We start from the raw sequence: 25,412 nt of genomic DNA, 5'->3' as shown, positions 1-25,412 counted from the left end.
CTTGAATCTTTCTTGCGCACCTCCTCAGCCAAAATCAAATCATGAATATTATCATATTTCAATTTAGATTTACTAGCAGAATTACTAACAGCCATTCTCATGGTTTTCCAACTATTTGGCAGTGAAGCCAATAGTATCAGTGCATATATCTCATCATCAAATTCAATTTTAACAGACGACAATTGATTTGTGATAGTATTAAAATCATTCAGATATTGTGCAACAGACGTACCATCTGCCATCTTCAAATTGAATAACTTTTTCATCAAATGTACCTTGTTATTCGCTGACGGCTTTTCATACAAACCTGACAAAGCCGCCATGAGATCTGCAGTTATCTTCTCCTTGATGACATTGTGTGCAATGGATCTCGACAGGGTTAATCGAATAACCCCCAGAACCTGTCGATCCAACAGGTTCCAATTAGCATCATCCATATTTTCCGGTTTTCCCAATAGTGGAAGATGAAGTTTCTTCCCATAGAGGTAGTCCTCTATCTGCATCCTCCAGTATCCAAAATTCGTGCCATCAAACTTCTCGATCCCCGATGCCTTCAATTCATCTCTAGCCATCGTTTTTTCTCAGACCCGAACCTTGGCTCTTGATACCAATTGTTGTGAAAAACGATGACAATAAATCAAAAAAGAATATGGAATGAGAAAAACAATCACACACGACACAAGATTTACGTGGTTCGGCAAATTGCCTACGTCAACAGGAGCTGCAGATGATTTTATTATTGAGGAATATCACACTATAATGATGGATCAATCACTGTACATCCACAGTGTTTCTACAGTATGGCCATATGATATAATAATCATATATATAGTCAAACGATGGAAAAAATCCTAGAGCTGTGTAAAATGCATGTTCACTCGAGCGACGTGTCGAGCGAACTTCCTTCCCGCATCTGCTCGAGCTCACTGTAGAGCTAACCTCGAGCGTTCGAATCTGTCTGACTTAGCTCGAGCAGCCAATGCCTCTGCTCGAGCGATGTGGACCAGACTCCACAGTACTCAACAATATATATATATATATATATATATATATATATCCTTGACATTGAAAAGATCACATCGTCATTCCAACATGCTACTTGCACTGATGCTTGTCGATATTCATATCGACTGCCATAATATTTGATAATCATCCACGTGTTGCATTATATATATATATTAATAATGTGCTCAGGTAAAATACTAGAGCCTAGATATTAGGTAATAATGTTTATTTTTATAAAAAATGTTAAAGATGATTAAAAAATATATGAAAAAAAGGAAAAAATAGCAAGATTGTAGTGATCGGGAGAATCTGAAGGACTCTTAACAAAAATGACTTATTATTTAAAGGAGATTATATAAAATAAAAATGCCTTTTCTTTTTATTCTTTTTCCAATTGAGGGATTTCAAACTCTTGGATTTTTATAAGGTTATGAATGATGCACAACGAGGAGAGGGTTATCCCACTGTACTTTTCTTTTAGGGACTTCAAAGTTCCAAACAACAAGAAATAAATAAAATATTCTTAAATATAAAATGTAGCTTGATAATAAACTCAAGTTGTGTTTCAATAAAATTAAATCATCCACCACTCCTAAAGTCTAACCACGTATGTATGAATTTAATTTGTTTACATGCACACACTTACAAATCCCAACATTTTTTGGGGGATTTCCTAGGTATCGATGGGTCGTAGAAAACATGCTTTAGTAGACTGGTGCTGATTTTTGAACTAGTCGATGGACATTTTCTGCATGTACATTGCCTGCTAAATTAATCAGTGCACCGCATTTCAAATTTAATGACTTAACCATCAAATTTGTAATTTATGCAAGCTCTTTATTAAATGAGAAAAATATTATTTTAGGAAGGATATTTTTATAATTTTAAAAATTTTTAAAGATAAAATTATATAGGCCTGTATAGCAGTCCCTAAATGAGGATTGCATGTAGTATTGCTCAACAAGAACCAAAGAACTAATGGGTTTGCAATCTTGTTAGGGAATTAGTTTTAAGTATAACTAATTAATAAAAATTAGTGTTAGTGAAAAATACAATAATATAATAAAAATTATATTGAAATTAACATTCAAACGAAATCAGTTTGGACTGAGGCACATATATATCGCTCTCTTTAAAGAAATTTAAGCCCTCTGCAGTTTATTCAAACAATAATTTTTTTGCTTTATACACACACATTTATATATATATATATATTCAACGGACCATTATTTTGTTTTTATTTTGGAAGAAAAAAGACTATAAATTGTAACTTTCGTAAATATTTAACTCGAATTGATTAATTTTCTCTCCAATTGTGAGCTTATCATGAGCTATTGAGATGGATGAGCAATTTGCTACCAAGATTGGAATATTTATATATTTTTTGTATATGAAAGTTTTATTAAAAAAGGAAAGTAGGCAGCCTAAGTAGTCCCATTCTTTTTCATTTTTTCTAACCCAATACATACGTATACGATGTAAAAATCTGATTGGTACGTAAGAATTGGTAGGCCACATAATCAACGTCCCTTATATATAAATATATATATATATATTTATGTATAGATCAAGTATATATAGATATATTTATTTATATATAGATCTATTTATATATAGATCAAGACGAGCTAACTCCTTGACATTGAAGAGATCACAACATCATTCCAACAGACTACTTGCATTGAAGATTGTCAATATTCATGATGACTATCATAATTCATAATCATCCACGCGTTGCATTATGTATATATATATATATATATTAATTATGTGCTCACGTAAAATACTAGAGGCTAGGTATTAATGTTGATGTGTAAGCTAGTACAAAATTCGAACACAAAATATAATTAACATGGCCTAAAAAAAGGAATTAAGTTATATGGGCATCATGAAACAACATATCCGCGGTAGCCGATTCAGAAGGATTAATTTTGACAATTGATAGGACATGTAGCCTTCACAAAAATGGCTTATTATGCAGAGAAAATTGTATAAAGTAAAACATTTTTTTTTATTCTTTTTACTTTTTTAAGGATTTCAAAATCTTGGATGATGTTTTTATAAGGTTATGAATGATGTACAACAAAGATAGTGTTATCCCGTAGTACTTTTCTTTTAGGGACTCCAAACGTACAACAAGAAATAAATAAATTATTCATAATTAATATAAAATGTAACTCAATGGTAAAATCAAGTCGTGTTTGAATAAAATTAGATCATCCACCACTCCTAAAGTCTAACCACGTTATAGGAATTCAATTTGTTTATATGCACACACTTATAGATCCCAACAGTTTCCAAGGGATGTAACCCTACGCCCCAAAATGGTGTTGTTTAATAAGAGGGGCTGGGCTTTTTCTCTTTCAGTGGGCTTTTATACGGTTGGGCTTCGATTTGTGATCTTTGCACTTTACATGATAAAAAAATTCCTTTCAGAAATAAATAAAAATTTTGTTCCCTTCTAAGTTTATACTAACTATCCATAAAAGTTTTATGAGGAGAAATTACCTTTTCACATGTTAGATTATAGTTTAACATTAATATTAGTTCAATGAAATGGGGCTAGTTAGTTCGTATTTCTTTGATTATTTTCCTCTTACATTTGTGCTTCTTCTCTTTACATTGTATAGTTTAGATAGTTAGCTAATTTCTACCTTATTACAATCTCCATTTCTTCTGGAAGAAAAAACAAGTTACATATTTTCACTCCATATTCAATTTTTATTAAATTTGTTTGGCTTCCAAATATGATATATACATTTAAATATTTCTCATATAATTTTTTATATCTGTGAACTGGATGTATTCATGTCATTTATTCAATTAGTTGATGTCATGTTCTCAAATTTTGCGAGTAAAAAATTTTAAAGGTCAAATATTTCTCGACAAAAATATACTGCTATAATAATGCTTTCCAAATAGGTCCGCTATATTAGGGTCTAACAAATATTTTTTTATTTTATACATTTAGAGGGGGGTTTTGAACTCAAGACCTCAATTTTAGAAATTTGAGAGTTATGCCAATCAGGCCACATGCTTTTGGCAAATATTATTTAAATTATAGCAAAACATAACAATACATACATATTTATACAGATTTTGTAAATGCACTCTCTTCTGACTATATTCAAGGGGCATATACCCGTTTTGCGGGTCTAGCACTGAACCACTTTCTAAAGTTTTTGAGTTTATATGGGTGAAAAGCCCACTTGAGAATAATGAGTATCTTTCAAATGGACTACAACCCAAATTTTTGTTTGGAAAATACCAACTTTATCTTTTTTATTGGGCTTGTTAAGAAGGTTAAAATCTTTAAATATTTTTGGATTAAGTGAAATATTTTTTTATGGGTCGACGAAATTAGTGGGACAAGTTATTATTTTTAGAGGTTGGATCGAAATCCAAAACTCAAGGAAAAAGAGTACGAACCTTCTACGTTTAATACCTAAGCCCGTGAGATCTTGTTTAATACTCCACATCCATTGCGATGCACGTCCGTTTGTCATGCATGCAGGCTTAAATCACGTCCGTTTCCCACGGCTTGTCATTGCTCATCTCTCTTTTCCCTCCCTCTCTAGGATTTTGTTTTCAATCCTCTCTCTCTCTCTCTCTCTCTCTCTCTCTCTCTCTCTCTCTCTCTATATATATATATATATATTCTTATGCGTCACAACCAGCCCTTATGCTCGAAAAACCCCTAGTTGCCACTTCAGTTTTCTCCTTCTCCTCTCGGTTTCTCATTGTCACTGTCGCACCCTCTCCTTGATTCCACACCGTTGCGATCTGAAACCCAGCCACTCTCAGGAATACCGTTGCATAGAGCACCTTTATTTTGCTGCCCAAAAATAGAGCATTATTTGTGCTCTCAGCCTGTGCATAGCATAAGCCGTGTGGCTTTGACACACACTGCGAACCACCGTTGATCGTCAGTCCTACTTGATCATCGTCACCCTCACGCTGTCTCCGTATGCACTCATAGAACTCCCACCATTTCATCACTCTGTGTTCTCTTATCTCTCTCATCACTTTGACTCTCTTTCTCATTTTTATTTGTCTCTCATGCCCAGCTACCAATCCAATGAAATCTTCGTTTGCACCACCATAGCAGACTCACGGTGACCTTCTTGCCACAAGGTGTACATATTTTGTGGTCATTGGGTAAGTTGTCGCACATCTCTTTTTTCCCCACTATAAGCACAGCCGCAAGTGCAAGACTCTTATGATTTTAGATTTCAGTGTTCTAGGTTGAGATTAGGTTTTGATTGGGACTTGGGTTTAAAATTAGTTGGGGCCAAGTTACATTTTAAGAAACTATTCTAATGTTTTTATTTATTTATTTGGATATTGATGGTTTTAGAAAATGATGTTTTAGAATTAAGAGAATTTTAGGATTTCGATAGACTAATTTAAGTATTTTAGGTGTTATTATAAGGTAACTGTTTAATTAGAGATTTATTCAGGTTACATGTCTTTTTTATAGGTGTCGATTGATTTTCCTTCGCACTGCTGTAGGTAAATTCTGAAAAACTAAAAAGTTCAGGTAAGCGGTGTTCCTATGCTAAACTTTGCATAAAAGGAAAGTAAAACAATTTTGACTTTTAAAATATGCATCTTTTGGTTTTTGAAAAGAAATATGAAAAACAATCTCAATTATTTGTTTTAGCATTACTTATGAACTCTATATAAAAGGAAAAATATTTTTGTCATGATTGGTGTAGACATGAGCTTATTTTCTGACATTTTGTTTCTAAACTGTGCAAAAGAGAGCGAATATGTAATTTTGTACATAAATTATATTTTTGTGATCTACTTCTATACTATTATGAAGATGTTTTGGACTCAGATATAATATGATGTGATTTCTGAAAAATTTTGACATGACATTCTGATGAGTGTGCGAAAGTACACTCTAAATACCCTATTATTGGATTAAAATGTTAAAATGTGAATAGAAATAATAGAAACTAATATGTATTCATAATTGAGTTTCTATTTATTATTTTGGGATATTCCTTAGCAGATTTTTATGTTTAATTTTAAAGTTTATAAAAGAATAAGTCAAATTCAAAGGAGGACTTTTATGGGGTTTGAGAGCAATTTGGATCAAGAAAAAGAAAAGGAAACAAAATCACTAAAGGAAACTGCAAGAAGTCCAAGTCCAAAAGTCGCTAGGAGACAGCCTGGATATATTTTAGTATTTTAATTGTAACTTTTCACTCACATGTCTGATTAATGAGATTCTTAATGCGTTAGAAAGCTATCTTAAATGGTTATAAATTTATCTCTAATAAGGATTTCCAAATTAGAAATCCTGAAGCACGTACGTTTGAAGACATTAGGATTTCTTTCCTATCCTATATAAGCATATCATTAGTAGGAGATAGGAGAGGAGGACAAAAGCAAAAGGTAGATTTGAAGAGAGGAGAAAATAACTTCCATGGCCGCCGTTTGCATTATTTTTCTTTGGAGATTTTTGTTATCCATTATATTTATTGGTGACTAAATTCTCAAGTAGGGCTAGGAATGAATTTGCACATTAGATGATATTTTTAATTTATGTATTTGATTTTCAATTACTAAAACTGTTTTGTTTTATCATTCTCAATTTATTGTTATGTTTTCCTCTCCAAATAATCATAGAATTTATCCTGTTTATGGATTCAGTCATACTTTTTCTATTAAATGGATTGGTTCTTTGATTATGTTTGGATCACATATTTATCTATATTAATTTAGTTCTTTGTTGCAATATCGCTCCCTGAGTATATTGTCATCGTTGGATTTTCTCAATATGGATAATAATTTAGTATTTTAAAAGTTGTGAATAATTTTTCAAAAGGTTACATTTAGTTTAATTTTGGTTTATAAATCTATATCTTCCGATTGAGAATTTTGGGAATTGAGTTCCCAATTGAGTTATTCAATGAATTAAGAATAATTAAAATACTAGATTTGTGCAAGGTATTGTCGATATTATACTGTTCGTCAAATTTGAGTACTTTTTTCTATTAATAACTTTGCTTCACTTTAATTAACATTTAAAATTAATCTTTGTTCTCTATTAATCATTTAATATATTTTTTTAGTTTTTTTGTTCCTTTTGCTATTTTTTTTAATTTGTCTCCATGTGAAATCGACACCACAAAATTGTGCTACAACTACTGCATTATTTTTTGGGCTTAATCGAATTTTGGCACCGTTGCCGGGGAGACCGTAGAAGAATTGCTAGATAGTTTTTCTTCTCAGCAGTTTATAAAACCGGTAATTCGTTCCCTCTTTTAGCTTGTTACACCTTTATTTTATTTTATTTTTGTAGTTTTTTTTAGTGTTGTATTTTTCTCTACCTTGCATGCACAAGTATAGAGACGTATTGGGTCGGTTTGCTTGTAGACCAGTGTTAGAGTCAGAGTCAGAGTCTAATTTTTTTAATCATTTATTTGATAATCCATCTAGTCCCGAAAAAATTAAGTGTGCACGAAGATCAAACTAGGATTCTACATGAGTAACTTCACTCTACACGCATAGCAACACCATCATGCATTATATTTCCACCAAATATTCCTCCAATGGATTTCAAACTAAGTATAATACAACTTCTTCCTACTTTTCATGGTTTAAAGAGTGAAAATCCATATATGCATATTAGGGAGTTTGAAGAGGTTGTTGCTACATTTCATGGTCAACCTGGCCCTGTACATATTGTTTGACTTAAGTTCTTTCCTTTCTCACTAAAGGATAAGGCGAAGAGTTGGATATATTCATTGGGACCATGGTCGATTGGGTCATGGGCTGAGATGACCCAAATTTTTTTCAATAAATACTTTCCTCATCATAAGACTAATACTTTGAAAAGACAAATCTCAACTTTTGCACAAAAGAATAGTGAGACTTTGTATCAAGTATGGGAACGTTTTAAAGAGTTACTTAGCTTGTGTCCCCATCATGGTTATGAAAGCTGGCGTTTAGTTAGCTATTTTTATGAATGTCTCACTCCTAGAGAGCGTCCGTTTATTGAAATGATGTATAATGATGAGTTTTTGTAGAAGGACCCGGATGAGGCAGTAGAGTATTTGAATGAACTTGCAGAAAAAGCTCACAGTTGGACAGAACCAAATGCTTTTGATAGTACCAATTGAGCAGGTTCTAATCAAATTCATTCTAGTGGAGACATCTATCATCTCAAAGAAGAAGATAACTTGAAGGTAATGATGGAGGGCCTAACTAGAGAGTTAGAGGCATTGAAGATGAAGGAAACTGTGGCAGCTCATATTATGCCCCAAGTTGATACCTATAAAGTTTGTTTTATTTTTCAAGAGTAGATCATCTTGCACAAGATTGCCTAACACTTGCTGAGATGATAGTAGTGTATGAGAAACATTGCAATTCTCTTGGCATGTATAAAAAACTATTTTCACCCTACTCAGATATATACAATTCTAGTTGGAGAAATCACCCAAACTTTAGCTAGAAGTCTGAAAACTAGACGCCTCCACAACCTCCTAGATCATATCTTGCACCATATCATGCATCTTCTTATTCTAGGAACTCCTTAGAAGATACTTTACATGCTTTTATTGAGGCAAATAGTAAAACTAATCGAAAGTTTTAATCTTTAATTACGCAGGTTGTTGAAGACAACAAGGAGATAAAGAGCCATGTATCCAAGATGATGAGCTACTTGAGTGTGAATGAGCGTGGCAAGTTCCCTTCTCAACCTCAATCCACACCCCAAAGTCAACATATGGAGCAAGGAAATTTGAAAGAGATCAATGTTATCGTGATAAGAAGTGGCAAGTCCTTATACATCCCAACAACTGATAAGCTAGAGAATGTTGAAGAGGAACAAAACAATAATAGTACCGAGTTTCCCAAGGAACCCGGGGTAATTAAGAGCCAAGTTAAGGTACCATTTATTCAAGTTTTAAAATTTGGTATGTGAACTTTGGATTTTAGTAATGAAGTCTTGGAGAACCTCAGGCAGGTAAAGATTAACCTTCCTCGTTTGTATGTTATTAAACAAGTTTCCACTTATGCAAAAGTTCTTAAAGATTTGTGTACAGTTAAGAGGAAGCACCATGTTAAGAAGACAACATTTCTGACAGAACAAGTTAGTGCTTTAATTGAGTAGGAAATTCCTCCCAAGTACAAGGATCCTAGTTGTCCAACGATTGCATGTAGCATTGGGAATCATGAGTTTGGGCAAGTCTTGCTAGATTTAGGAACTAATGTTAATTTGATGTCTTATTCCATTTATTTGTAGCTTGGTTTGGGTGAAATTAAGTTTATTTCTGTTGTGCTTCAGTTGGCTGATCGTTCAGTCAAGAAACCGAGAGGAATAGTTGAGGATGTTTTGATCCAAATTGACAAGTTTTATTATCCTGTTGATTTCTTAATTTTGAACAATCAGTTAGTTATTGAGTCTAACTCTAAGGTTCCTCTTATATTAGGTAGAACTTTCCTTGTTACGACTAATGCACTTATAAATTGCAGGAATGGGTTGATGAAACTAATTTTTGGAAATATGACCATGGAGGTCAACATTTTCCATATTAAGAAACAGCCAATAGATGACGAGTGTCACCAAACATACATATTGATGCACTCATAGACAAGGGAGTTTACACAATTCATGATTTTGATCCCCTTAAATATTCTCTTGTTAATTCTGAGTTTGATACTATTAGTGAGTCATTTAATATTATTGATATTTGTTCTATTTTTTATAAAACTCAGGATTATGGAACACGGTAATAGCAATGAAAATTTGAGGAGTTGCCTAAGAAATGTGAAAAACAGATTCCTTCAAGTATGGAAGTACCAAGAGTGAAATTGAAACCTTTGCCTTAGTCCAAAATCTATAAGGTTAAAATAAAAGCGTTTCATGATAAAAATATTTTTAGGAAGACGTTTAAGCCAAATGACCGAATACACTTATATGATTATAGACTTCATAAACACCTAGGAAAACTTTGATCTAGGTGTACTAGTTCCTTTGTAGTGAAACATGCTTTTGAAAATAGAGCAGTAGAAATAGAGGATCCTAAGCATGGTCGGATCTTCAAAGTAAATGGTTAATGTCTTTAAGTATTAATTGATAGGCAAGTTCCGGAAGTGGAAGACATTCCACTTGTGAATCCGGTCTATCAACCTTGACCACACCACCCATGTATGTTTTTCTTTATTTGTTTTGTTTTATTTTTGTTTTCTCTTATTTTCTTTCTTTTCCTTTTTGTTTGCTATTTGTTTTCTTTGGTTTTGTTTGCAAGATAGTTTCATTTCGTCATTTCAAGATACCATCTTTGGTGCTTAAAGAGCTACCCTCGTCGCTCATTAGGTGTATTCTACCCTTTTTAGTTAGTCCCAATTCAATTTTGATTCTTAAACATTAAGGATAATGTTTTATTTAAGTTGGGGGTGGTGGTGCAAATTCAGTATTTAAAATTCTTGTTGGAACTCTATGACATATTTTTATGTGTGAATTTTTTACATTACACGTACATCATTTTCACATGTGTACTCATTCTCATTCATAGCCATCTTCGTGAATTTACCAAAACCACAATAATCATTTTTTACTGAAGCATTCACAGAACCTCTAATGCACTCATCCAAACTTTGTGGTAAGATGGTGGTTTGACACATGTAGTTAGAGAATTCTTTTGCTTAAGTATTCATGTGAGTTTGGAGAGGATTGAGAGTCTACAAATGCAATAAATTGTGATAAGCGTTCATTGATATGTTGAATTGGACACTTCTTTTGAGAATATCATTACATAGTTTGTGGTAAGATGGTAGATATACTTGAGATATGACGAAGGTCAACTTAGGATCAACGTTTGAGCCTTTCAAGCTAACCTTTTCCATCAAACTCCTAGTTGCCAACTTTGAGCCAATAAACACATGTAGTTTTTTCTGTATATATGCCCACATCATCCATGCCTCTCCACATTGGAGTATAGCCTATATATTGATTTTTCTACCATTTTTACTTCCAAGTGTATACTAGGTGTAAAATTTACATTTTTTTTCTTTTCTTTTATCATTTTCAATTAAAAAAAAAGAAGAAAAAAGAAGAATAGCACAAGTTGCAAAGTGTTCAATTGAGTGAACTTCAAGGGCAAAAAAAAAAAAAAAAGAAAAAGTGTCAAGGTTTGGTAGAAATGGCAAAAATACCAAAGTGGCGTGTGCTTGTTCATCAAATTGTTGAAAAAAAAGAGAAGAGGAAGAAGAAGGAAAAGCATTATTATTCGATGATCTAAAAAGTTAGAGAGTGAGAAGTATGGTGTATTGAGATATTTAATACGATTCCCTTTGTATGTACTTGAAAGTTTTTGAATAATTGCCTAATTCCACATGAGAGTGTGTGTACACCCATTGTCAACTACATAGAAAGAATCCTCACACAAAATACTTTTATACCCATGAGTTATGGAGTTGAATCTTTCGCTTGAGATATTCTTGATATTGCATGTGTTAGGGCTTTGGTTAGATGGATATAGTTTGGAACACACACACTCTGTGAGTTGCTATAGGTGGATTGTTTGTGATAGGGTTATTGAGTTCCTAAGATTGCTTTGATATGTGAATTTGAAAAGTGTGACTTGGTGGCCTTCGTGTGTGATTTTCTTTGGTCTCTTTCGTTATTTTGGCATGAAAATTGCTAGGGACTAGCAATGAGTAAGTTGGGGGGTGTGATGAGTGGGCGAAAGTGCACTCTAAATACCCTATTATTGGATTAAAATGTTAAAATGTGAATAGAAATTATAGAAATTAATGTGTTTTCTTGAATTGAGTTTTTATTTACTTTGAGATACCCCTAAGCAGATTTTTATGTTTAACTTCAGAGTTTATAAAAGAGCAATTCAAAGTTTAGTCAAATTCAAAGGAGGACTTTCAAGGGGTTTGAGAGCAATTTGGATCAAGAAAAAAAAGGAAACTACAAGAAGTCCAAGTTTAAAATTCGCTAGGAGACAACCTGGACATATTTTAGTATTTTAATTGTAGCTTTCCACTCACATATCAGATTTATGCGATTCTTGATGCATTAGAAAACTATCTTAAAGGGATATAAATTTGTTTATGATAAGAATTTCTAAATTCAAACTCCCGAAGTGCGTACATGGCTGCCAATATTAATCCTAAAATTTAGGCAATTTTTTTTTTTTTTTGCAGGAATTATGAAGACATTAGGGTTTCTTTCCTGACCTATATAAGCATATAATTAGCATGAAATATGAGAGGAAGAGAGAAACAAGAGGCAGATTCGAAGATAGGAGAAAATTACTTCCATGGCCGCTGTTTGTTTTATTTTTTCTAGAAATTTTTATTGTCTATTATATTTATGGGTAACTAAATTCTCAAGTAGGGCTAGATTAGATGGTATTTTTAATTTATGTGTTTTGATTTTCAATTACTAAAACTCTTTTATTTTATCAATCTTAATTCCTTGTTGATATTTTCTTCTCCGAATAATCATAGAATTTATTTTGTTTATGGATTCAGTCATGCTTTTTCTATTGAATATATTGGTACTTTGATTATGTTTGGATCAATTATCTATCTATATTGATTTAGTTCTTTTCTGCAATATCGCTCTTTGAGTATATTGTCGTCATGGGATTTCGACATAACATTAGCGATTTTTATGTAACTTCCCATATTGGAGTGTTCTCTGCTAGGGTTTCTAGTTTCTCGCTGCATGGAAGCCGCCGAGGCCTTGCCTTCATAGGTGGGACGTCCTCGGTCGTTCGCTGACATGGTTACGGCTTCCTCTCAGCCTTTATCGGAGGTGGATGTACCTTTTTGGCCCCCAAAAGTAATAGATGGCGAGGTTTGCTTCCTTTTCTCTAAAGAAGAGATTGATCATTTAGCTGAGCCATTTCGTTTCTCTATGGTTTTGAAGTTTTTGAGGATGCGTTTGTCCATTGATGCTATTAGATCTTTCATTCGCAGTCGCTGGGGTCTTGTTAGGTAGCCTATTGTTTCAACGATGAGGGGGCCACGTAATGTTTTCGTTAGAATGGCATCGGAAGACGATTTTAACAAAGCACTTTCAAGGGAAACCTATGAGATTGATGGAGTGCAATACCGGGCTTTTAGATGGACTCATTTTTTCAATGAAGAGGAAGAACCTTATAGAGTTCCAGTGTGGGTGGTCCTTCCGGGGCTCCCACCAAATTTTTATCATTTATTGCTGCTAAAGACACTTACTGCTCCAATAGGTAAATTTTTGAGAAGGGACAACACCACAAGTTGTGCGACGAGGATAGATGGAATGAGAGTTTATTTGGAAATGGATGCATCACTAGCCCCTTTACATTCCTTCTAGATTGGGGCGCCAGGATAGTTGACGAGTTGGAAACAAGAAATCATCTATGAAACTTTGCCTGCCTTCTGTTGTCAATGTAAGAAACAGGGTCATAATGATAAAACATGTAGATTTCAAGGGGGCCTGAAAACGAAATTTTTGAAAGAGGTGAAAACATTAAAGTCGAAAGAAGTGGCCTTACCGGATCAAGATTTGGTCAAGGTGCCAGATATTGAGTCGAACGTCGAACAAAAAATAGGAGAGTTGGAAGACATGACGTGGGATCAGTCGGAAAAGTTGAGTGCACTTGAAATGGTACATGCAGAGTTGGGACATATTGATAAGGAAGATAGACCTGAGGAGAGGTTTGAGAGTGCTCAGGAAGCAGGTGTTGGTGTGGGGAAATAAGATAGCGGGAGTGGTCTCTGGTGAGGTGAGTGTCAGAGAAGGTGAGGGTGATCCCTCTCATATGATGGTGAATGATGCTATGGAGCGAGAGGAAGAGGAGGTGCAATAGATTGACACTACTGTTAATTTGGAGACGTTGCCACCTTGTGTTTTGGAGCCGTTGATGGTTGGTCCAGCGAGAGTAGAGGATGAATTTGTTGAAGTTGAGTCTCTGCCTCTTGATGAATTTGGTAATGAATTAGTTCAGGAGGATGGTCCACAATTAGAGATAGGGGAAGATGATAACAACCCCTTACTAGTTGATCCAAAAGAAACCGTATTAGATTCGGAGGTTCAGGACAAGCCTAGGGAGGGTAGAAGAACAAAGAAGGAGAAGGCAAGGAGTTCGAAAAGGGTGGCATCTCGTCCTTCAAAACTTAATTAATGATTGGTCCGTATTTTGCATGGAATATACGAGGAATTGGAACTTTGTCGAGAAGATTAAAGAAATTAATTTTGAAATACAAGCAAAAAGTAGTGGCCTTATTTGAACCTTTTACAGTTATCGGTAGGGTACGTAATTTTCCTCAACGATTTATGTGTGATCAGTTTATTTCAAATGAAGTTCATGAGTGGAAGATTTGGGTCATGTGGTGCAATGAGGTGGTGGTCCAGGTTTCACGGATGAGTAATCAATTTATTACTTTACAGGTAATGGATGAGGGAAAAGATTTGATCTTGACATTTGTATATGCCAAATGTAATCAGTTAGCTATAAGGGAGTTGTGGGCTGATTTAGATGGAACTGGCAATTTAGGTCTACCTTGGATTGTAAGTGGTGACTTTAACATTATTTGCTCGGAGCGTGAACGTAGAGAGGGAAGACCACGGTTGCGTGGAGCCCTGGATGAATTTAATGTATGGATTCAAAGTTGTGGTTTGCTTGATATGTATACGGAAGGTAATTGTCTCTCTTGGTGTAATGGCCAAGAAGGCTTAGCTCGGAGCTGGGTGAAGTTGGATAGGAGTTTAATGGATTCTAATTGCTTAATTCAGTTTCCGCAAGCTACTACTCATTATCTTCCTAGGACTACCTCGGACCATTCTCCTTTGGTGATTAAATTGGAGGCTAATCAAGAGTTTATGGGGCCTACACCTTTTAGATTTCCACAAATGTGGATTGAGCATCCTAAATTTCTTAAGGTGGTAGAACTGAATTGGTGCATTCCATGTGAAGGGTCTGGTCTTTGGAAGTTTGTGGGTAAAATTAAGAGACTTCGATTGATGCTTCGGGAGTGGAATAAAACGGTTTTTGGCCGTACGCTTAACCATATTCACGAGCTAGAAAATTGGATCGCCAGGTTGGAGGAATCGCTTCAAGCTGATTTTAATGTGGAGGTGGAACAAGACTTGCTTGTTTGTACGTTGGAGCTGAATGTTTGGTTGGATAGAGAGAATTTGAGGTTGTCGCATTTGGCTAAAGTTAAATGGTTGAAAGATGGTGACCATAATTCAAAGTTCTTTCATGCTGTCATGAATAAGAAAAAAAAGCTGAGCATATCAGCAATGAGACTATCGAATGGGAATATGCTTAGTGCGCTTGAAGATATACATTTAGGAGCAGTTGATTATTTTCAAGAATTTTTGCGTAAGGAGACATTTGGCCCACTCCCGAATCTAAGCCAGATGATTACTCCTGTGGTTTAGGTAGAGGAAAATCAATGTTTACTTGATGCGCCTTCTATGGAGGAGGTCCAAGAAGCGATTTTTAGTATTCCTAGCTCAAGCAGTCCTGGACTGGATGGGTTTGGATTTGCATTTTATACAGCCTTCCGGTCGATTATCAAGGAGGACATGCTCGACGCCGTAACTGAATTTTTTCGGCGTGTTCCTTTGCCTTGAGCCTTCACATCCTCTTATTCGGTGATGATTCCAAAGGTGGACAAACCTTCAGGATTGATAAGTTTCGCCCTATCTCTCTATGTTCAGTTTTTTACAAAGTGTGCTTAAAGATAATTGTTTCACGACTGAGTCTTTTGCTTCCAAAGATGATTTCCAAAGAGCAAGGTGCTTTTATTCCTGGTAGGAGTATCTTTGAAAATATTACCCTCACACAAGAAATGGTGCACTCGATGAATAGAAAAGTTGCAAGTGGAAATGCTTTAGTGAAAATAGATATGGCAAAGGCCTATGATTGTGTGGACTGGGCTTTCCTTTTGCATGTTTTGGCATCCTTTGGTTTTTCTTCACAGGTGTGTGATTTGTTTGAAGCATGTATTTCTACTCCTTGGTACTCTATTGTGATGTATGGCACGTCAAGGGGTTTCTTTCAAGGGGAAAAGGACTACGTCAAGGTGATCCTTTATCTCCGTATCTCTTCATCATTTTGCAAGAAGTGCTATCTCGGCTTATCAATCAAAGTTTCTTGGAAAGGCGTATTGGCCAGTTCTCACAACCTCGCAATACTCCTTTGGTTTCTCATCTTATGTATGCTGATGACGTGGTTATTTTTACTAATGGTGCAAAGAAGTCTCTTTGGGGTTTAATGCGAGTGCTCCATACCTATGAAGTTTGGTTAGGGCAATGAGTGAGCAAGGAAAAAATGGTGCTATTTATTTCTCCAAAAATGTAAGGGTTGAGAGGAAACAATCTGCTATGAGGATGACAGGTTTTTCAGAAGGTTCTTTTCCTTTTAAACACTTGGGTGTTCCTATTGTCACGGGTAGGTTAAATGCCAGAGATTTGGATGAGTTGGTGAACAAAGTGGGCAGAAAAATCGGGGGGGGGGGGGGGTGGAAAATGAGGCTGATTTCTGCTCGGGGTAGACTCAATTTACTCAAACACGTCTTATCTAGTATGCCTTCCCATCTTCTGGTAGACTCGATTTACTCAAACATGTCTTATCTAGTATGCCTTCCCATCTTCTTGCAGTGATGCAGCTCCCTAAGGTTACACTACATAGGCTGAACCAAATGTTCAGCTCCTTCTTTTGGGGTGAAACTAATGGGAAAGCCAAGAAAAAATGGTTGGTGTGGAGTAAAGTATGTGTTCCGTTGGAAGAAGGAGGACTTGGGTTGCAAAAATTTGAAGATGTTCAAATGGCATTTCACTCAAAATTTTATTGGAAAATTATGACAGAGGACTCACTTTGGGCGCAATTCTTTAGAAGGAAATATGTGGGTGAAGGACACCTCTCTTTGGTTAACCCTGACAAAGGCACTTGGTTTTGGAAAGCTGTCTTTAAATGCATTCCAATGGTTCTTGAACATTCGAAGTGGTTGATTAAAGATGGGAATGTTTCATTTAGGTATGACAAGTGGGTTGATAACGGTCCAGTATGTTATGATTTTCCAGTTTTGGCTTATCCTAAGTTGAAAGTCTTGGACTGTAAAATTGAGAATGAATGGGATATTGAGTTGCTGTACCGTCTAGTGGGAGCAAGTAAAGTCGAGGAGTTGTGCTCGTTTTTGGCAAGTCGCAGAGCAGGAAAGGATGTACTAGTATGGACTAAGAGTATGGATGGGTCCTTTTCATCCAAGTGCACCTGGGACTGTGCGAGAGTAAGAGAACTAGAATCGCGTTGGTTGGAGTGGATCTGGCATAAATTCATACCTACGAAAGCTTCAATTATTATGTGGAAGGCATTACATGAGTGTGTAAGTGTGGATGATCGAATCCGTAGAGTGGGAATTCCTATGGTATCTAGGTGTGATTGCTGTCAGGAAGGGGCCTATGAGGACTTGAATCATGTTCTGTATGCAGGGGAGTTTGCTAAGGACATTTGGTAAATATTTGGTGTTCATTTCAGTGTAGTAGTTTGACAACTTAATTGGAAAGAGCATGTTCACTACTGGTTTAGAAGGCCGTCGCAAACAACACAAACGGGGATGCTGACTGGTGTCTTGCCGATAATCGTTAGCTGGTGACTCTGGTCTCATCGATGTCTGGCCCGCATGGAGGGTAGGCACGAAACGGTGGAGAAGGTCTAGACGAACATCAAATTTTGGCTCTCATTTGTAGCCAATAGCATGAACAAGGTGGAAAGATTGCCTAACTCGGATATGATTATTCTTCGGGAGTTGCATATCCCACCGGTGGTACCAAAACCCAAATGTTTCAGAGCTGTTAAATGGTCCAAATTGAGTGTGGGAAAGTTCAAATTGAACTCAAACAGTTGCAGCCTTGGGAACCCAGGTAGTGCAGGTGCAGGAGGGGTGATTCGAGATCATCATGGGAACTTTCGGTTTGCATATGCTGTTTCACTGCCTCCAGGTACTAATAACGATGCGGAAATGTTGGGTGTGTTGGACGGAATTAAACATTGTAAATGGATGTGATTTAAAGATGTGGATATCGAAGTGGATTCCATGGTATTGCTGAATTGGCTAACAAAAGATAGATATGGTGTATGGTATTTGGAAGACTATTGGGACGAAGTATTGTATTTTCTAAGTTTTATGAATTATTCACTGTGCCACATTCTTAGGGAAGGTAATGTTCCTGCGGATTTTTTGGCTAAGATAGGAGCGCAAGGAGTAACCAATAATTGGAATAATGTTCAAAACCTGCCGATGTCGCTTAGAGGCTAGGTCAGATTGGATAAAAGTGGACTTCTATATCAGAGAGTGGATTAATTGTTAATGTATGTTGCTTTTAATGGAATGTCCTGTAATCGTGGTATTCCACCGCCATTGGTAAGGTTTTTATTTGTCAATAAATTTGGGGATGAGGTCACTCTTGAACATGTGACCTTTCCTATTCTTAAAAAAAAAAAAGAGTATATTGTCGTCTTTGGATTTTCTCAATATGGATAATAATTTATGTATTTTAAAAGTGGTGAATGATTTTTCAAAGGGTTACATTTGTTTTAATTTTGGTTTATAAATCTAGACATTCCAATTGAAAATTTCGGGAATTGAGTTCCTAATTGAGTTATTTAATGAATTAAGAATAATTAAAATACTAGATTTGTGCATTGGATTTCTGACACTATACTGTTCGTCAAATTTGAGTACTTCTTCCATTAGTAACTTTGTTTCACTTTAATTTACATTTAAAATTAATCAATATTCTCCATTAATCATTTAATATTTTTTTTAGTTTTTTTTGTTCTTTTTGCTATTCTTTTAATTTGCCTCCTTATGGAATCGATACCCTAAAGTTGTGCTACAATTACTACGTTATTTTTTGGACATAATCACATTCTGAATTTGGAATGTAGTTTGTGGATGGTGATATGTTTGACCTACCATGGGTGCTAATAGTGGCTTCTGTTTGCATTGGTACCAACCGTTCTATTTCTAGTGCACCCACTTTGGAAACAAAGTAGTTTTTTGGTGGTCTTTCTTGTGTGCACACTCGAGGTTTTGAGAATAATAAGGAAAAAATTCACATTCTGCTTCTGTTCGGTTAGCTACCAGAGTTGCACAACCCTACCACATGGGTTAAACATGGCTCCTGATGTGATATGATGTTCTAGTATGATGCTAGTTAGTTATGCTATGCCAAAATGATTTGGAATAATAATATTTTTGAACATTCACTTTGATATTTTTAATAACATGTTCTGATTCTGCATTTTTACCATATAAATATTTTGTTCCGCATTCTGAACTTTGTAAATGCTCATGTTTATACACTGGTATATATTCTCTGCTTATTGAGTTGTTGATAACTCACTCCCTTGTCTCCACATTATTTTTCAGTTAATCTTGATGGTTCAGCTGGGGAGCAATAATAGGTAGTGTTAGAGAAGTTTGATGATCATAGAGGAATAAGTTCCCGATGGTGCAATTACTTACTTGAGTTACAGTTAGTAAGTTGGTTTTTTTTTTTTTTATTTTTTTTTTATTTTTTTATGTAAAGTTAAGGACTTTTTTTTTTTTGAGTCTTTGGGGAGTTTTTATTTTATTTTATTGAGGATATCTTTGTTATCCTTATGAAGGAACATGAATTTTTGGGTTAAGCAAATGAATTAATATTATATGGAGTTTTCTAGATAACATAATTTGTAATATTGGAGTTGATATTAAATAATATAAGCTAACTATTTGGACCTCCGGGATTGGGGTGTTACATGTTTACTAGTATATTTATAAATATAATTCTCACCTAAATCAACTGCCAATTTTTTGGTTGGTCATGGTGAGGGAGGCAACACGAGGAGATATTTTGTAGGTGATATGCTGCCAAGTAAAATGAGAGGTCTTATTCGTATGGATAAGCTGAGAATTCCAACCCATCGTCTATAATTAACGTCATTTCTTCTGGGTTTGCTTATGTTTGATTTTGGTTTTGATTGTCATATAGGCTTGTTAGATTGGTTTATTTGATTTATTGTTTTGGTCTTTACTGGTTTTGATGCCTGGGATGGTTTGGTATACGTTATTTGTAAATTTCATGGGTTTTGCTTGTTTCTACAGTATTTTCCTATCATAAGCGAAGGTTTTTAATAAAATTAGGAAAGATCACGCATAGAAATGGCCTCTTCTCTTAAAAATAAAAAAAAATAAAAAAGAAAAAAAAAATTCCATGAGAAGAGTCTAACGAAAAATAGCACAAGACTCTAAACTAAAGCAGCAAAGGTTGACTTTAATAATGGAATTATAGGTTTTCATTTCCCACAAGCATTCCAATAGAACGACCACTGGCTCGAACATGAGCTGACTGTTGAATATTTTTATTTTAGATGTGTTTGGTTGAGTTGAAATTAAAATTAAAAATTAAATAAAATATTATTAAAATCTTATTTTTTAATATTATTATTATTTTAATATTTGAAAAAATTGAATTGTTTATTATATTTTATGTTGAAATTTGAAAAGTTATAATGATTAGATAAGATAAATTGAGTTGATGTTTTTTTTAATTTAATAATTAAGAAAGTAATTTTTAATGTATTAATATATTTTTAAAAAATATTTAAATATATTATTAAAAAAAAAACAACAAAATTTGTAGTAGAAGGTTCGCAAGCCGGCATTGCTGGGCGGACTAGCATCACTCATTTTTTATTTTTTTTCAAAAGCAGTCCGATAGAAGGACCACTGGTTGGAACATGAACTTTGACAAAATGTTGAAGATTTTGATTCTATTCCTCTTACTAGAAGCCACGCAAGCGGTCATTGCTGGGCGGCCTAGCATCACTCATTTTTATTTTTTTCCCACAAGCATTCCGATAGAAGGACCACTGGTTGGAACATGTACTTCGACAAAATGTTGAAGATTTTGATTTTAGTCTTTCTATTCTTCTTCCCATTTTGCAGTTCCACTGAAACCTTAACACAAAACCAATACATCAAAGATGGCCAAACTTTGATATCCAAAGAAAAGAACTTCTCCTTCGGCTTCTTCAGCCCAGCCAACTCCAGCTATCGTTATCTTGGTATTTGGTTCACCAAAGTGACAGAACAAACTCCGGTGTGGGTTGCAAACAGGAACGATCCTTTCAATGATTCCTCGGGAGTTCTTGCAATCAACCAGGATGGAAACCTTGTTCTCCATTACGGCTTTAACCGTTCTCTCGGGTCTACAAATGTTTCAGTTCAAGGGCAAACCTCCACTGCAGCTCAGCTCCTGGATTCAGGAAACCTAGTACTGGTCCAGGCAAACAACAAAAAGGTGTTATGGCAAAGCTTTGACTATCCGACAGACACTATGCTGCCAAACATGTCGCTTGGTTTGAATCGCAGAACCGGGCTCGACAGATTCTTAACATCTTGGAAGTCCCGAGATGACCCCGGAACTGGGGACTGTAGCTATAAGCTAAATCTTAATGAGGCGCCACAGTTCTTCTTGTACAAGGGTTCGATCCCATATTGGCGGACTGGACCGTGGCCATGGAGGCCTTTTGCAAGAAAACCCAATTATAAGATCAATTTCATCAACAATGGAGATGAGATATCTTACAAGTACTTCTTGGATGACTCCACAATGATCACAAGATTAGTGGTAGACAACTCCGGATTGCTCCAGCAATTGGTATGGAATGATGGTGAACATCGATGGAAGAAGTTCTGGTCTGCACCCATGCATCGGTGTGACAAGTATGGACATTGTGGCGCGTACAGTGTTTGTAACACAGTCCGTGTTGATTTCGAATGTTCATGTCTCCCAGGGTATGAACCGAAGTCTCCTAGGCAATGGTATCTCAGAGAAGGTTCTGAGGGTTGTGTAAGAAAGAAGTCGGGTTTGTCTATGTGTGGGAATGGAGAAGGGTTTGTGAAGGTGGAGCGTGTGCAGGCTCCGTTTACGACTGTCGCAGGTCAGATGTATTTGAGTATGATGAGTTATGAAGGCTGCAAGCAAGCTTGCTTGAGGAATTGTTCTTGCAAAGCTTTTACAAGCTTGAATGATGGGAAAGAAACTAATTGCTTGCAATGGTATGGACAGTTGATGGATATTGGAGTGCGTGATGCTGAGGGGTACCATAGTGTAAATGTTCGAGTGGATGCAGCAGATTTACGTATGCTTCTTTCTTTCGCAAGAGAAATGTTGTTTTTCATCTTTAATTTTGTTATAATTTAAGCAACTTTTCATCCAAGTCTATGAAACCATTTTAGATGTGTCATATTAACTAGTATGATTAAGGACGATAAAATCAAGTTGGAAAAAAGCAACTTTACGTTACTTATTTCCTTCTTTTCCTTTCAGCCAAGAATACAAGGAAGTCCGGAGGTTTTCTTGAGAATAAGGGGAGGCTGGCTTTCGTAGTAATGTCCATTGCTGTGCCATCGTTGCCAGTAATTTTACTAGCCCGTATATGGCTAAGAAGGAAGAAGAAGAAAACGAGAGGTAAATAAAGTCAGTTGCATGGTATTTGTTCACATATATATATATATATGTGTGTGTGTGTGTGTGTGTTCCAATAAGTCGTGACAGAAGTTCTCATATGTCAGGAGTCATTTAGGTTAGTTTTCCTCATGGTGATAGGTCCTTAAATGCTCTATTAATTCCAATTTGTATTAAACAATTTCTCCCATTAGGTTTTATGACAGTGAAGAGAAAATTGCATAAGAAGTCAGTAAAATTGACTGGTACCAAAGGCTCTTTGAAGGGAATTGAGCACGAGGACAGTAATACAAACTTTGATCAACCCATTTTCGATCTAAGCTGCATAGTTGCTGCCACAGACAATTTCTCTCCATCCAATAAAGTTGGGCAAGGTGGTTTTGGCCCTGTTTTTAAGGTATATATGGTGACAACTCATGATTGCTATCTTGCAAGTTTTTTTTGTATTTCAAGTTCCTTAATATTCTATAACAATGAGGATGTGAAGGGGTTAATATTCTATAACAACGACTAATCATGTCAGGGTCAATTACCTAATGGACAACGCATAGCTGTAAAAAGGCTATCCAAGAGTTCAGGACAAGGAATAGAAGAATTAGAAAATGAAGTTAAGTTGATTGCGAAACTTCAACACAGAAATCTTGTCAAAATGTTGGGCTGCTGCATTCAGGGGGAAGAAAAGATGCTGATTTACGAGTACATGTCCAACAAAAGCTTGAACAACTTTATTTTTGGTATGTCTTGTTTCTAAAAATTTATTCCCTTCATATATATATATATATATGTTCTTTTGTTGTCTGTATACATAGAACCACTACAAATCACTATTGAAATCACCATTTTGAGTGTTACTGCAACAAAATTGTTATAGATCCTACAAGAAGTTCATCCCTGAATTGGAGCAAACGCTTTGAAATAATCATTGGGATCGCTCGTGGGATTTTGTATCTTCATCATGACTCGAGGCTGAGAATTATCCATAGGGATCTTAAAACAAGCAATATTCTACTTGATGATGAGATGAACCCCAAGATTTCAGATTTCGGAATGGCTCGCATATTCAAGGGGGACCAAATTCAAGACAGGACAAACAGAGTTGTCGGAACATAGTGAGTATCATATGCAAACTATTCCAACACTTAAAACTACACTAATTTTTAAGCACTAAGAAAATCTTAAGGATGCCTTTTTATACTGTTCAGATGCAATGACGTTAAGATTAACTTTGACAGAATTCTTGTGCAGTGGTTATATGTCACCAGAGTACGCAGTATTTGGAAAATTTTCGACAAAGTCAGATGTCTTTAGTTTTGGTGTAATACTATTGGAGATCGTAAGTGGCAAGAAGAATAGTGGTTCTTACATGGAGCATCCTTCCCTAACTTTGATAGGGCATGTAAGTGACTAAAAATGACAATATTTACCACTTATATCCTTTATGATACATTTTATTCATAATGCTACGAACCACACAGGTCTGGGAACTATGGAGAGAAGATAGAGCCTTGGACATAGTTGATTCATCGATAAATGAGTCATATGTTCCCCATGAAGTCTTGAGAAGCATTCAAATTGGGCTGTTATGTGTGCAAGAAGATGTTAGAGATCGACCAGATATGTTGGAAGTTCTGCTTATGCTGAGTACTGATGCAGCCACTCTTCCTTCTCCCAAACAACCTGCTTTCATTTTCAGAACAGCTTCCAAAGATTTAAAATCAGTTGCAGAAGGATCTTGTTCTATAAATGAGGTGACATTATCCAACGTTGGAGCTCGCTAATTAATTAAGTGGCTGCATTCAAATTGTTTCATTAACAATTTTTAGAACTAGAACTTGGAATTTTACTGTTTTTGGTGCTAAAGAAAAACTTCACTATTTTTTTTCTTCATGTACGTCAACCGCCTGCTTATTTCATCAGTGCACGACATTTCAAAGTTAATGACTTGACCATCAACGTCATAACTTTTCTTCATTTTGGTTTAGATCGATAAGCCCAATCCACATTACTAGCGGAGGTCCTCTTGAGCCAAAACAGTCCCAATCTTCTTTTTCTATACAATATATACACAATAATGCAGATATTTGATTGATGTAATTGCAAGTGGTAGACATATATATTGTGGTAATCTGAGTTGTAAATATTATAGTAATCGGGATATATTTTATAAGTTCACCACATGAGTTTTATTTTATAAGGCATGTCACTTTCTTTACTTCATCCTAGATATTGAGTAGATCTTAATATTTCTTCGCTGCGTTATATAAATATTTTTAATGAAAGTTATTCCATTCATATTTTTTGAAAAATGTAATCCTAAAAAAATTTAGGTCGGCATCTATCAAATTTAGGTATAATCGCAAAAAAAAATTAATCAAGTCTATTTAAATAATTGAAAGAGATAACAATAACTAATGGGACGATAACTTTAATAACCTGTTAAGTGTTAATTACCCTTTGGGCTGTGAGACATATTGATATAGGTGTAGGTTAGTGATGGGCCTTCGTCAATTTCTAAGGTACGACCATGTCCGTAACTCATATCTCCAACTTACTCAAAATAAAAGCGCAAAAGAATTGTTTGCATTTAAACATTTTGGAAAAGGAAATGACAAGATTCTAGTTTTTGTTCAACTTCTACAAAATGTGTGCAAAGAGCTATCTAATCTTATAGAAATTGGCAGTTATAAAATGAATTTTGTTGGCAACAAATATGCATATGTTTGTTAGATACTAGAGGTAATACTTTTGATGCGTAGAGTTGAAATCCGAACACAAAATATGATTAAAGAATGAAATTATATACACATCATGAAACATTTATAAGCAATAGTGGTCGAGGAGGATTTCGAGAATTAATAGGGCATAAGCCATCACAAAAATGGCTTATTTTTTTTCTTTCTTTTTAGAAAATTATGCAGAGGAG

The 25,412-nt window shown here is 35.2% G+C and overlaps 2 protein-coding genes and 1 non-coding gene across 3 annotated transcripts; 2 read left to right on the top strand and 1 right to left on the bottom strand.

Moving 5' to 3' along the window:
* Window positions 1-7,845: 7,845 nt before the first annotated feature.
* Window positions 7,846-7,954, bottom strand: LOC122312031. Its single transcript, XR_006242945.1, has one exon. It is a non-coding gene; the product is annotated as a small nucleolar RNA R71 (small nucleolar RNA).
* An 8,876-nt stretch (window positions 7,955-16,830) lies between these two features.
* On the top strand, window positions 16,831-17,487 carry LOC122310362. Its single transcript, XM_043124258.1, has one exon. It carries the CDS (start codon window positions 16,831-16,833, stop codon window positions 17,485-17,487), a length of 657 nt encoding a protein of 218 aa, XP_042980192.1.
* Window positions 17,488-20,822: 3,335 nt separating this feature from the next.
* Window positions 20,823-24,661, top strand: LOC122310674 (G-type lectin S-receptor-like serine/threonine-protein kinase At1g11410). Its single transcript, XM_043124770.1, has 7 exons — window positions 20,823-22,163; window positions 22,352-22,492; window positions 22,684-22,886; window positions 23,013-23,223; window positions 23,361-23,598; window positions 23,735-23,885; window positions 23,965-24,661. Exons 1-7 carry the CDS (start codon window positions 20,900-20,902, stop codon window positions 24,265-24,267), a joined length of 2,511 nt encoding a protein of 836 aa, XP_042980704.1. The 5' UTR covers window positions 20,823-20,899; the 3' UTR covers window positions 24,268-24,661.
* Window positions 24,662-25,412: the final 751 nt, after the last annotated feature.

Source organism: Carya illinoinensis, chromosome 5 (assembly GCF_018687715.1).
Source record: "Carya illinoinensis cultivar Pawnee chromosome 5, C.illinoinensisPawnee_v1, whole genome shotgun sequence".
NCBI lineage: Eukaryota > Viridiplantae > Streptophyta > Magnoliopsida > Fagales > Juglandaceae > Carya > Carya illinoinensis.
This window is presented reverse-complemented; position numbering and strand designations above follow the sequence as displayed.

Excerpts from the sequence above, each read along its gene's own strand:
- LOC122310362 (XM_043124258.1), top strand. The coding sequence starts at position 16,831 with ATGACAGAGGACTCACTTTGGGCGCAATTCTTTAGAAGGAAATATGTG.
- LOC122310674 (XM_043124770.1), top strand. The coding sequence starts at position 20,900 with ATGTACTTCGACAAAATGTTGAAGATTTTGATTTTAGTCTTTCTATTC. Across the intron at positions 22,887-23,012 it reads GTTTTGGCCCTGTTTTTAAG|GGTCAATTACCTAATGGACA; the intron begins GTATATATGGTG and ends TAATCATGTCAG. Across the intron at positions 23,224-23,360 it reads CTTGAACAACTTTATTTTTG|ATCCTACAAGAAGTTCATCC; the intron begins GTATGTCTTGTT and ends AAATTGTTATAG.